The following is a 12977-nucleotide window of genomic DNA, read 5'->3' on the forward strand; positions in this document are numbered from 1 at the left end:
AGACATGAGGTGATGCTGGTTGTACTTTAGCTGCTTTTTGCATTTTCGTGCTTGTTTTATTTACCAGTCTTTTTTTCTCACAGCTGCACTGAAACATGTGACAGCTGCGGTTCTGTTCAGTTCATAATGAGGAATATTGTTGTTGAAAGCATGCATCATTCTACAAGAACACTCTGCTTTCATTCTATTGGATTTCCCACTGCAGTCTTAAGGGGAAGCTGGGCTTTGGTTCAGTCAGTAATGGACAAAGGACAAATGTTTGTTTTTCTTAATCTCACTCTCAGACAAGCTTTGTCGGACGCTGGCATGTCTCTCTCAGTGATGCTGTATCTTTGTTTGTTACACTTCCCTTTTCTATGAGAGTGATGTGGATGTGTGTTATCTGTAATGATCAATGTTGTGGAAAGGTTTTTCTTAAGATGATATAAAAAGAGCTGTCCCTTTTTATTTTACCTTTATTTTATTTTATTTTTAGGGTTCGAGCAACAAGGTTGCAAGAACCCTATTGAAACTGGAAGGATTATTATTATTATTATTATTATTATTATTATTCTTATTATTCCCCCAAATGAATCGCCTTTTTGAGGCCTTTCCCATACCCCAAAACTCACCAATTTTTGTGACCGCATCAATCCTGGTGTAAATTTACGTCTGAAAAAGGTTCGGGGAATGTGCGTCGAAAATTGAATGTGGGAGGGGCCAATAAGTGCGGCGCCACCTGTCCAAATTCACCATGACCAACACAAATATCGCACATGCACGAAATTCGGTACACATGTGTAGTGGGTCAGGATGAAGAAAAAATTACATTATGACCATGATCCAAACCCAACAGGAAATCCGCCATCTTGGGTTGATTGGCGATTTTTTGGCGATTTTGGCGAATTCGCAGCAATGGTATTTGAACTAACTCCTCCTAGAGTTTTCGTGCGATCACCTTCAAACTTGGTGAGGTCCCTGTGGACCAGTTGAGGAGCTCACGGTATCAAAAGTTTTTTCAAATGTCACATGGCGCGCGAGATAGGGGGCGGCAAAGTTCGTGATGATTCTGATGTTTCGCATCAGAAAAACAAAACTCTTATAACTTTGCGATGGAAGGTCCGATCCAAACCAAACTTGCTATGATTGATGATGGGCCATGGCTGAAGACGTCTATGAAAAAACGGTGAAGTTTGAAAACAGCGCCTCCTTGTGGTGAAAGAAAATACACCAAAAAAAAGTTTTTTTACGATTTCGGGAATAACTTTTACACAGATAATCGTACCGCACTCAAAATTGGTGACAACAGTCAAAACACATGGTAGATGATGTGTGATCAATATGACGACGAATCGTTTAACGGTGTTGCCATGGCAACGACGCAAAGTCGGATTTTTGGGACAAAAAATCAAACTGCTACAACTTCGCAAATCCTGGTCCGATCTGAACCAAACTTGCTAGGATTGATGACAGTCCGGCCCTAAAGACGTCTATATGAAAATATTCAATTTCGAAAACAGCGCCCCCTGGTGACAGCAGACAGTATGACGGCTTGTATTTCAATTATCTCCTCCTAGAGCTTTTGTGCGATCACCTTCAAACTTGGTGAGATCAATGTGGACGAGTTGAGCATCAAAAGTTATCAAAAGCTTTTTAAAATATTGTATGGCGTACCAGATAGGGGGCGCCAAAGTTGGAGATAATAATAATTTTTCACAACAGACAATGAAACTCTTATAACTTTGCGACGGAAGGTCTGATCCCAACCAAACTTGCTATAGTTGATGATGGTTAGTTGCTGAAGACGACTGTGTTGCTGAAACGGTACATTTTGAAAACAGCGCCTCCTGGTGGTGGTAGAAAATTCTAAAAAACAAACTGTTACAACTTTGCCAATCCTGGTCCGATCTGAACCAAACTTGCAAGGATTGATGACAGTCCGGCCCTGAACACGTCTATATGAAAATATTAATTTTCAAATACAGCGCCCCCTGGTGACAGCAGACAGAATTACATTTATAGTTTTTGATGCTGCTCCAACAAGGATTGTTGTATCCACTTGAAACTTAGTATGTGGGACCCCAGACCCTTCCTCAACATGTCCGTAAAAGGTCACCTCCCTACAGGAAGTGGAACGCCCGAAACAGGAAGTAAAGTCTTTCATTGTCCGATTGACACGAAACTAGATATGTGAGTTACGGGACCTTCCCTGAACATGTTTACGGAGACGCCGTTGACCGAACAGGAAGTCGGCCATTTTAAACAGGAAGTGCCCTCTAACTTTGCCGTACGTTGTCCGATTTGCACGAAACCTTATATGCGAGTTATGGGACCTTCCCTGAACATGTTTACGGAGACACCGTTGACCGAACAGGAAGTTGGCCATTTTAAACAGGAAGTGCCCTCTAACTTTGCAGTATATTGTCCGATCTGCACAAAACCTTATATGTGACACCAGGGACCTGTCCTGAGCATGTCTGTAAAAGGTCACCTCCCTACAGGAAGTGGAACGCCCGAAACAGGAAGTAAAGTCTTACATTGTCCGATTGACACAAAACTAGATATGTGAGTTACGGGACCTTCCCTGAACATGTTTCCAGAGACGAACAGGAAGTTGGCCATTTTAAACAGGAAGTGCCCGCTAACTTTGCCGTACGTTGTCCAATTTGCACGAAACCTTATATGTCACACCAGGGACCTGTCCTGAGCATGTCTGCAAAAGATGACCTCCCAACAGGAAGTGGAATGCCCGAAACAGGAAGTAAACTCTAAGATTGTCCGATCTGCACAAAACTTGATATGTAAGACAAGGGAACTTCCCTGAACACGTTTACGGACGCGCATTTGACCGAACAGGAAGTCGGCCATTTTAAACAGGAAAAAAAGTGCCCTATAACTTTGCCATACGTTGCCGATCCCCCCCGAAATTTGGATCGACATGTGCGGAGACGCCGCTGAAAATAACTAGTACTGAAAATAACTAGTACCGCGCGCGGTGAATGAACGGGTGAGAGCGCGAGGCACGCGGGGAGCCGTGGCACACGGCGACCCGCGTGGGTCGACTCGAACCCGTTCAGAACCGCGCGCGGTACTAGTATTTTATTGTAATTAACTGAACCAAACAGCGTCACACATATTCACTCATCTTTGAAGATACACGTCTTATACATACATATAGATTACTAACAATGAAATGTCCATCAGATCAAGTCAGGTCTCCATGTATTGATGTACTCACATCCTCTTAAATGTCTCATTTGTCTCTGTTTTCATTTTCATAGAAAATGGTAACCTTGTGCAAATCATTTTAAACTTCGTATAATGATGGAGTATCCGGTTGCAACCACTTCTTTTCAGGGCTTTTTTCCCCTGCAATAAGTAATATTTTCATTTAGTATTTTGTCAACCATAGTCTTCTGTGTAATCTGTGTTACCGTACCCACATACATTATCAAAACATCAAATGTAATGTGATGAAATGTAATGTGTGAGCTGAAAAACTGTTTTCAAACACCTATGAATTTCCCACCAGTACGGCGTAATTTTTGGGCAGTCCCAGAATAAATGGTAATGTTTACCCATATTTGCCCCACACAGTATCGAACACTTTTTCACATTTTCCATTACAATTCCCCCTTTCACGAAACTAAAGAAAATAACACTAAAAAAATACACTGCCTGGCCAAAAAAGAACTGCCGTTTATTGTTGGTAGTCTTGGCAGTTGGTCAGGTCTATGTTCAGCAACGTTATGTGCCCAAAGAATGAGGTCAGCCGACTACCTGAATATATTGATTGACCAGATTATTCCATCAATGGATTTTTTCCAAGATGACAATGCCAGGATTCATCAGGCTCAGATTGTGAAAGAGTGGTTGAGGGAGCAAGAGACATCATTTTCATCACAGAGTCCAGACCTTAACCCCATTGAGAATCGTTGGGATGTGCTGGAGAAGGCTTAGCGCAGTGGTCCAACTCTGCCATCATCAATATAAGATCTTGGTGAAAAATGAATGCAACACTGGACGGAAATAAATCTTTCGACATTGCAGAAGCTTAGCGGAACAATGCCCCAGCGAATGAGTGCCGTAATCAAAGCTAAAGGCGGTCCAATGAAATATTGGAGTGTGTTACCCTTTTCTAGGTGGCAACTTTTCTTGGCCAGGCAGTATACTAAAAAACAGTAAACCTAGAAAAATACTCCATAATAAAACACACTCATCAAACTATTAATCACTAAAGCTAGAGAAAAAACAATAACATACAGGCCATAAAAACTCAGTAAGGCAATACATATCTACAAATAATATGGAGATGAAAAGTATATTGTATATAAACATAAAGAATTATGATCATCATCTCTTATAACAAGGTCTAAGCCTTGAAGATAAGGATTCACCTACCTGAGTGGCCTTTCTCCCTTGGATTCCAGTCAGCTCTGACACCTCACCAGTTTGTCCACCTTGAGACGTATTCAGACCTCCAACATGAAACTTATGTAGAGGGACAGTTTATTGTTGTCAAGGAAAAATGAGGCGTGGCAAAGGGACACATGGACAGTGAGTATGATGTGTCTTTTTAGATTTGAATGTGTCAGAGAAGCAGAAGACAATCATGACACAAATCTCTGTGTTGTTTTATAGAACCCATCCCCACCTCCTGTTTCATTTGCTTTTATGGATAGGGACATTTTAGAGGCCACAGTGAATGGCCTCCCCCTCTTGTCCAAGGCCCAGTGCCTGCAGAAAGCCCAATATACTATATTTTATCTCCAAGTCTCCGTCTTTTCTCTGAGTGCATGTTGCTACCATCTGGTCATAAATTCCACTTGCCCAGATTCAGGACAGACGGATTGAAAATCAAATGTGTCCCCGCCTCCATTGCTCTGTTGAACAATGAATGTTATTTGTTATAGTATGATTTGCTGTCATGTGTGGCTCGTCTGCTGCTGCTGTGTAACAAATTGATTGTAAATATAACTTGAACTTGATCCATCGATCTTAAATTGCTTGTATGATTTTTTTTAAAGGCACCTTTCATGTGTGCTCTACACACCACTTATTAAACAATAAAATGTTATCAAACATACACAAGGATCACATCACTTTAAGCAAGAAATGTTGTTAAATGCATACCACTAATGGGCAACGTTGTATTTGTTTCTATTTTTTCGTCCCTCTCAGAACACTGCACCAGCAGTTTGAGAGCTACAAACAGGAGGTACGTCGCATCGGGGCTGAGATACGGCAGCAGCCGACTCATCAGAAGGACGACACGCCCACCTGTGGCATCTGCCGCAAGACCAAGTTTGCTGATGGCTGCGGCCACCACTGCTCCTATTGTCAGATCAAATTCTGTGCTCGCTGTGGAGGACGGGTCTCTTTGCGGTCCAATAATGTAAGACTCCTGTCCTCTGGCCTTCTTTTTATTCCACCTCCGTCTTATGCTCTTCCCATTCTTGCTGTGATTGAACTGTTGATCCTTTTTTTGCTTCCTGACCATACTTTTGTGAGACTAACGTGTATTGGCAGAATGGCTTGGTACCAGTCATTGGTCCATCAAAACACTTTCTGTCTGAAGTTGTAGTGCTGTTTATTGAGTTTGAACCCCGGTTGGAACAAGGGCCTTTGTGCATGGAGTTTGCAGGTTCTCCCCGTCTGTGTGTGGGTTTTCTCCTGGTTCTCCGGCTTCCTATCACAGTCCAAAAACATGAAATAAAGGGATTAGGTAAATTGGTCACTCTAAATTGACCATAGGTGTGAATGTGAGACTGGATGGTTGTTTGTGTCTGTGTGTCCTTGTGATGGACCTATCACCCTATATCATTGATTGATTGGCACAGCACCCCCCACGACCTTCCTGTGGAGGATAAAGCGGTAGAAAATGGATGGATGGATAGATTACTTTCCACATCCACATCAATTACAGCACCTATGATGTCCCATGTTGCCCGTGACTTGATTGCAGTAATCATACTGTACATGCATGCCAACCAGTGACATTGCTGCTCCCATAAGAACAAGACTAGCACCAGTGAGAGGAAGGGATCTCAAGGCTCAAGGATAAAAAAAAAAAAAGGGTTCAAACTGTAACCTGCCATTCTTAAAACAATTAAGTGGAGATTAAAGCGACTGTCAATACAAATGTAAAAAGGTCATCAAAATACCATTGCAGCTCTCTGTGTTTAACTCTACAGACTGATGCCTCTGAGAGAGGCTTAGGTGCTGTTCTGTTGCAAGGGGACCAGGAACAGCTCTGACCCGTGGCTCAGTCGGAAAACGTTTGCTGAGGGAGCTGCAAAATTGTATTACAGACTGAACACAGAGCGGTGTCTTGGCTTGGACAAATGAAGGACATGAATGCCAGGATCACAAGGTGGTTTCTGGCAATACAGCCTTTTGGCTTTGAAATATCATACAGCTCCAGGAAGTTCAACTCTTCCGTAGACTTCCTGTATAGGATGTCACAAGGGGCGTCTTCAGAAGGTGGGGGAAATGTCACGTAGTGAGCTGTGACACTCACGCAGTACATGGTGTGCAGGTGGCATTTTGCCAGCATTTGAGATCATTGCTGTCCTGACGATGGTTTGTCACTGTGTTCGTACACACGGCCGTTTGTACTGTAATTTTACTCAAGTCATAAAACAGAGCAGGTAAAATTGTACAGGCTCTTAAAAGGAGGAACTGTAGCTAACAGAGAGGGGAAATCATTTAGGGGACACCACTTTGAGTGGTTTATCCTTAATCATTAATTATTATTATTATTATCATTATTATTGTTGTTATTATTATAATGATAATATAATAATTATTATATATTAATCAGATTGTTAATTTATCATTAATGCCTGTCTTGAATTCATTGATTAAGTTCTATACTATGCTCACATACATATTTTTATTGTCATGGCCATTTGTCATCTGATCACTGCTTTTGTTAATTATTCCAGTGTCTCTACCAACATTTCCTGTTCTTTTAACCCGTTCAGGTAATGTGCGTATGCAACCTGTGCCGTAAGCAGCAGGAGATTCTCACCAAATCAGGAGAATGGTTTTCAGAGTCAGGGGTGCGGCCTGGAATGATGGACACCTCCTTGAATGACCCAGCTATAAGAGATAAAAACCAACAGGACAAGAAACTACTGCGCTCCAGGTCCGTAGCCCCAGCCTCTAATGCCTCCATAGGACTAGAGAGGAAGCAGCTGTCCACTGGTGACACTGCTGTCAAGGGTGCTGACACCATGCCAGGCTCTCGCTCTCAAAGTGAACCACCCAGAGAAAAGTAAGACTCAGTAAACACACTACACAACCTCTATGATGAAGTTCAGCTACATGCTGTCACTATAAAATGTTTTATATGTCACATTTGTGACATGATAAGAATTGAAAAGTGGGAAGCATCTTAAACAGAGGAAGCTTTTTTTTTTATCCTTGGGGTAGATCTGTGTGGTAAAGTCTCTGATTAAATCCTATTATTAGTACTTGGTGGTTGAGACTGGAAGAAGTAACCTGTCTGATGTTGAATAGTAGAATGTGGTCTGTGTTTAAATAAAAGTCTTTCATTAGTGCTTGCCTGTGCTAAAGAAAACGGTACACCTGTATTTATGTCTGTGTCCAAATAATGATGCATTTTTAACAACCTTATCCTTCAGGAAAAGACCAGTTTCCCTCCATGAACAAAATGGCAAGGGAGGCATGGGGTGTGGTGGTAGCTGGAAAGCTACTGGGAAGTTACAATTTCAGTCATCCTTGGATGAGCGGGTGCGCCCTGGTGACAGAGGTGAGAGACAGCTGGGAGACAGACGGAGGTTGGAGAAGATCCATTCTCAGGAATATAAGGACGGGGCGGATAACTTAGGTGGTTTAGAAACACATAAAAGACGTCCAGAGAATGAAGAACAGAGAGAACGGAAGCGTTGTGAGAAGGACTTCCAGAATCGTTATCGTAGTGACCCCAATCTGGCCCGTTACCCAGTGAAACCTCAGCGGGAAGAGCGAGAGATGCGCATGCATGCTAAGGTTTCAAAGGTACGCCATGAACGACGACACAGTGATCTGGCAATCAATGAGGTTGGTCTGGGACCAGGTGGAGGAGCCAATGCAAGTGAGGTGCCTGAAAATCTTTTAGTAAAGTTGTCCGGTGGTGGGAGGGGAGACTCCAACATACTGGATAACCACTGTGCCTACTCTGTAGACAGGACTGTGGGTGTCGGAGCAGGGCCTCCACCTAGTGAAGGTGGATTGAAATTAGGACCCCAACCAGTGGGACCTGTCCAACCAAGTACAACATGGACACAAAGAGAAATAGACAAGGATAGCCCGGTAAAGAAAGACTCCCAGTCAGAGTCTTTGCTGCCTTCTCAATCATGCAAAAGCAGGTGCGGAGTCAACAAGAGGCAGATGTCCATTAGTAGCTCGGAGGAGGAGGAGGAGGGAGGCTCCACGCCTGAGTACACCAGCTGTGAGGACCTAGACATGGAAAACATCAGCAAAAAGGGTCAGTGAAAAATATGTGCTCACTCCAGTTAACTGAGACAAATCACATTTAAGGAGCTGAAACAATACAAAATCTTGTTTTAATCAAGAAAAAAGCTTCAAACCGATTAATCGATTCGATCAAAATAGTTGACGATTAATTTAGTACATCGATTAATTGAATAATAGTTTCAGCTCTACAATTTATGAATACTGACATAGACTGAATTTATTGTTCTTTCTGCCTACAGGTGACTGGGACTGTCACCCATTGGATCCTACTGTGTGGCACGTGAGTGTTATACCCTATTCATACTGGCACCATTGCAGTTTTATTCACATATGATCACATAGCTGATTAAAGACCACTCAGCAGGACAAAATCTGAAATAAATAATAAATACTTGCCTTCCTTGTTTATTCTGTCCCTCATCCTTATTATTTGTTTGTGCTTTTTCTCTCCTGTAGCATCCAGTCACATGGCAGCCTGCTAAGGAAGGTGACCACCTGATTGGTCGCATCATACTAAGTAAGCGGTCAGCCGTGCTTCGTGAGAATGGTTCCCTCCTTGGCCTAAAAGTAAGCAGGAAATGTTTCTTCTTTTTTGTGATTGTGTTATGTTATGCTTTTGAAAACTGTGTCTTAAGTGTACATTTTTAAAAACTTCGGGTTCACCATTTATGTGTGGATGGGCAAAACAGCATTCTTTCCTTGTGACATAAAAAGCTGTAGTATTGTATAACGTGTGAAATGGATAGGAACAATTTCATTAACAAGACGTCCACCCACACAAATGGAGAGACCTACTGACATACTGTGCCTGCTCAATGAAGGACGTCCCACAGTAATGGTGGGTGAGGGTCACTTACAAATAACTGCAAAGGCAAGTGGTTTCAAAAATATCCAGACAGGTTTATCAGGTAATAACTGTTAACTTGGGGCCCAAATATATAAAAGAGCTTGTCACAGAAACTGAATTGCATGAACTTGTTGAGGCTTTTCAGCAAGACCATGGCCTCCCCCAGTGTATTTGTGCCTTCGATAGCTCAGTGGCAGAGCGGAGGACTGTAGAGTACATCAAAGTCATCCTTAGGTCGCTGGTTCGACTCCGGCTCGAAGGAACACATTTATATGCTGGCAAAACAATTGTAACCCCAATTCCTCAATTGGTCACAAGTTCACTGAAATTGAAAGAGTAGAAGTCTAGAAGATGGATGGATTGTGTTTACAAAAAGCTGACTCCTTATTGGTCAAGCATGGTCACGTGACGACCGATGAATGACTGTTTTAATGTAGAAATAGTAACACGAATTTGGAATGTGGTTTACTGGGTGGCAAATATGTTCAATGTTCAATACAATATATGATTCACTCAGTTTAACAGTTAATCATGTTCAATCATGTTCCTCCGTTTTCTGCAGGTGGTAGGAGGGAAGATGACAAACACAGGGAGACTTGGGGCGTTCATCACCAAAGTCAAGAAAGGCAGTCTGGCAGATGTGGTGGGACATCTACGAGCAGGTGCCAGTCTACTGAACATATTGTTTAATGTAGGGAAGTACTGGGCATTGTGTATGCACATATGTAAATCAGAGCAAACACAACAAAATAATATATGAACAAACAAAAGCACAACAGTGACACCATCATATCCAGAGTTCAAGCATCTCAAATCATCAAGCCCCAAAACACCACCAAATTTATTTTGAGTCAATATTTCTAAAGACTTGGTCGAAAAAAACTTCTTAGTGTTTCAACAACATCAATCAAATTTACACGACATGGGTCAAAGTAGTACAGTGTGGGGAAGAAAGTCTAAGTCCTTTAACATAACTTGAGAGTTTAATGCAAGAAGACTTTCTGAAATGTTTAAAATGTGTATTTCAGTGTCTTTGAATAGCTTGGTTCCAATGCATGCATGAGGCCCATAAGGTAGGCACATGCCTGCGCCACATCTGCAATGCCAAAAAGGACCTCGAGCACAATCACATCCCTTGTAGTCACCGTCTCACGCCCTGGTTTGGAGATCACAAAAATCTTGATGACACATGCACCAAGTGCCTCTGTCACAGACAACACCAGTAACAACATGCAAAACAGAATATCCTGATATACAGTTGTAACGAAGATAAGATGTACTTTTGTCTAGTACAAGTACATTTAAACTGCATTTGTAGAACTACATGCTTCATTTAACATGTCAAGGGTCTCATCAAATGTCCTCCTGAACAGGTTTGCTGGACAGAGGCAATCAAACAAACAATTAACAGACAACAAACACTTGAGTTACACAAATGTGTGGATGCGTGGTCCGATACATTCAACACAAAGGAAACAGAACACAGTACTATGCCTCTTACTGTCAGCCAATAGGGTGTAGCGAGGTGTTCTCTCCGTCTTCGGGTCCAGTCCAGTTTGGTGGAGTCGTGGAGCACTGACGTCAGTTGTGCAGCTCACAGCGGGAAAACAGCGGCTGATCCTCAGCCTCGTCCGGGGTAAAATAGCTCAAGAGTCGATATTAGAAGGAGGTCTCCGCCGCTCTTCTCTTCTGCAAGGACGATCAGAAGATCGCGGCTGCAGGCCGTCCTGGTGTGGATCCAGTGGGCTGCTTGGCTGAACGCAAAACAAGTTTCTGATTCGACCAGTGAGGGTGAAACACCATTTCCCATGTGAGTCAGATGAAAGAAGCTTGAAGACGAGCTCCTACTGCTGTGAACTTTGGAAGGAGAGGACAAACAGAAGGCGAGCAGTCTTGTTTATACATTCAGCCAGTGAGGTTTGTTGTCCAGCAGAGGTGGCCAATGAGATATCAGGATTCTGCTTTTTAGTACTTCACATGTAGGTAGGAAGTGCAGGGGATGCTGGGAAGCAGAGGTTCCTAATACAGTCCTTTGTCCACTTTCCAATATGACCAACAGAGGCCGACAGAGGCTTGTTGTGTGAATGAGGTGAAGTCTGCCATGTCTGATTGCCTTGTTGTGTGTGTCCAGGTGACGAGGTGCTGCAGTGGAATGGGAAGTCATTGCCAGGAGCAACCAAGAAAGAAGTGTACAACATTATCCTTGAATCAAAGGCCAACCTTAAAGTAGAAATAGTTGTTTCAAGACCTATAGGGTAAGATTAATGTTATCAATATGTATTATAATTAAAATAGTTATTGGTTTACTTTTGATATTTCTCCTTCCTTCATTTAAAAACTCTATCCACCAAATTATGTCCCAAAACATTTTGAGAAAAGTGTATGATTAATTCATGTCTCCTGAAATCCTTCAGATCCTTTTTTCCCTTCTCTGCTTTGCATCATATTAAATATCTAATGGCACTTTACCACTACACAGTTCCAGCAAGACTCGGCTCGGGTTGGCACGGCTCAGCACGACTCTACTAATTTTTTTTGCTTTTCGATTAGCAATAGTACCTGGCACTTTTTCAGTACCTGCTCTGGCGAGGTTCCAAGCGAGCTAAATGTGATGTCGACAGACTGCCAGCCACTGATTGGCAGAGAGTGGCACGACGTTCGACACAGGAATCAAACCGCACAATGCCGAACTGTAGATCAGTCAAAAAGACATACAAAACTTGAAGACATGTGTTACTCTCCAACATATAGCAAGGACTTTTAAAAAACGAAATATTTAACAGAGGAGTCTAGAGTATTCAGTTTAGTGACTGTATCAGACGGAGTCTGCGCTACTGAACGAAGTACTGAACGATTCTGTGAAAAAATCTTAACTTTTAACTGAGTCTAATGATTCAGTACACTGAAATTAACTGCTTTAAGGCCCTGGTATACTTCTGAGCACAGTGCACGCAGAGTCATGCTGGAACTGTATAGTGGAAAAGCTCTGTAAATGTGAGCCAGGACCCACGACTAGGTCCTGGCTGTTTTTCTTTCTTTTTTTTTTACATTTGTTATATTTATTTTGTGAGAGCATTACAATACAGTAATTATTTTCATTTCAAATAACATACAATGGTATTTCCGCCACTCACAATTGAAATCTTTGTATACAAAACACGAAACAAAATACAGAAAGTCAAATGAAAGTATACTTGAGAACTTGAACAAATTGGAAAAAGACAGACGTATATAAAAGAGCAAATAAAGAAATGTCCACCAGGGAGTTTTTTATTTGTTTATTTATTTTTTTTAAATAAAACAATACATACTAGTTGTTAGGCCAAATAAAACATTCAAAAATAAAGCATAAAAATAGCATTACAGGATCATCCATCAATACTTCTGTCTGTTCAAAACTAACCTATCTTACCCATTTGGCCCACAATTTGATAAATATGTTTTTCTGTAGGCAAATGGAGAAGGTAATCTGTTCCATGAGGTAAATGTCGCTTACTATACTTATCCACTCCTGTATTGAGGGCGGATCAGGGAGAAGCCAACCCCTTGTCATGTGCTTTTTTACCCCTGGCTGTTTTTCTAACATGTTACTGATGGCTGTTGTCAAGAGTGTTTCACTCATTCACTTTAAATACAAATGTTCATGTCTTGATTTATACTCATTTTT

The 12977-nt window shown here is 41.9% G+C and overlaps 1 protein-coding gene and 1 non-coding gene across 7 annotated transcripts in view; both read left to right on the forward strand.

Moving 5' to 3' along the window:
- Positions 1-12977, forward strand: part of LOC122770698 (regulating synaptic membrane exocytosis protein 1-like) — a 31831-nt gene that overhangs the window by 2644 nt on the left and 16210 nt on the right. For 5 of the 6 annotated variants that reach the window (XM_044027718.1, XM_044027721.1, XM_044027713.1 and 2 more), the window contains exons 2-8: positions 5161-5374; positions 6966-7258; positions 7629-8473; positions 8703-8743; positions 8920-9030; positions 9873-9972; positions 11442-11565. In XM_044027718.1, coding sequence (XP_043883653.1) covers positions 5161-5374; positions 6966-7258; positions 7629-8473; positions 8703-8743; positions 8920-9030; positions 9873-9972; positions 11442-11565 — 1728 coding nt within the window. Of the gene's footprint in view, positions 1-5160; positions 5375-6235; positions 6463-6965; positions 7259-7628; positions 8474-8702; positions 8744-8919; positions 9031-9872; positions 9973-11441; positions 11566-12977 lie in introns of those variants that run through there. The other variant, XM_044027717.1, reaches the window with a different exon arrangement.
- On the forward strand, positions 9487-9572 carry trnay-gua. Its single transcript is given in 2 exon segments — positions 9487-9522; positions 9537-9572. It is a non-coding gene; the product is annotated as a tRNA-Tyr (tRNA).

This window comes from Solea senegalensis, linkage group LG6 (genome assembly GCF_019176455.1).
Source record: "Solea senegalensis isolate Sse05_10M linkage group LG6, IFAPA_SoseM_1, whole genome shotgun sequence".
NCBI classification, from domain to species: Eukaryota; Metazoa; Chordata; class Actinopteri; order Pleuronectiformes; family Soleidae; genus Solea; species Solea senegalensis.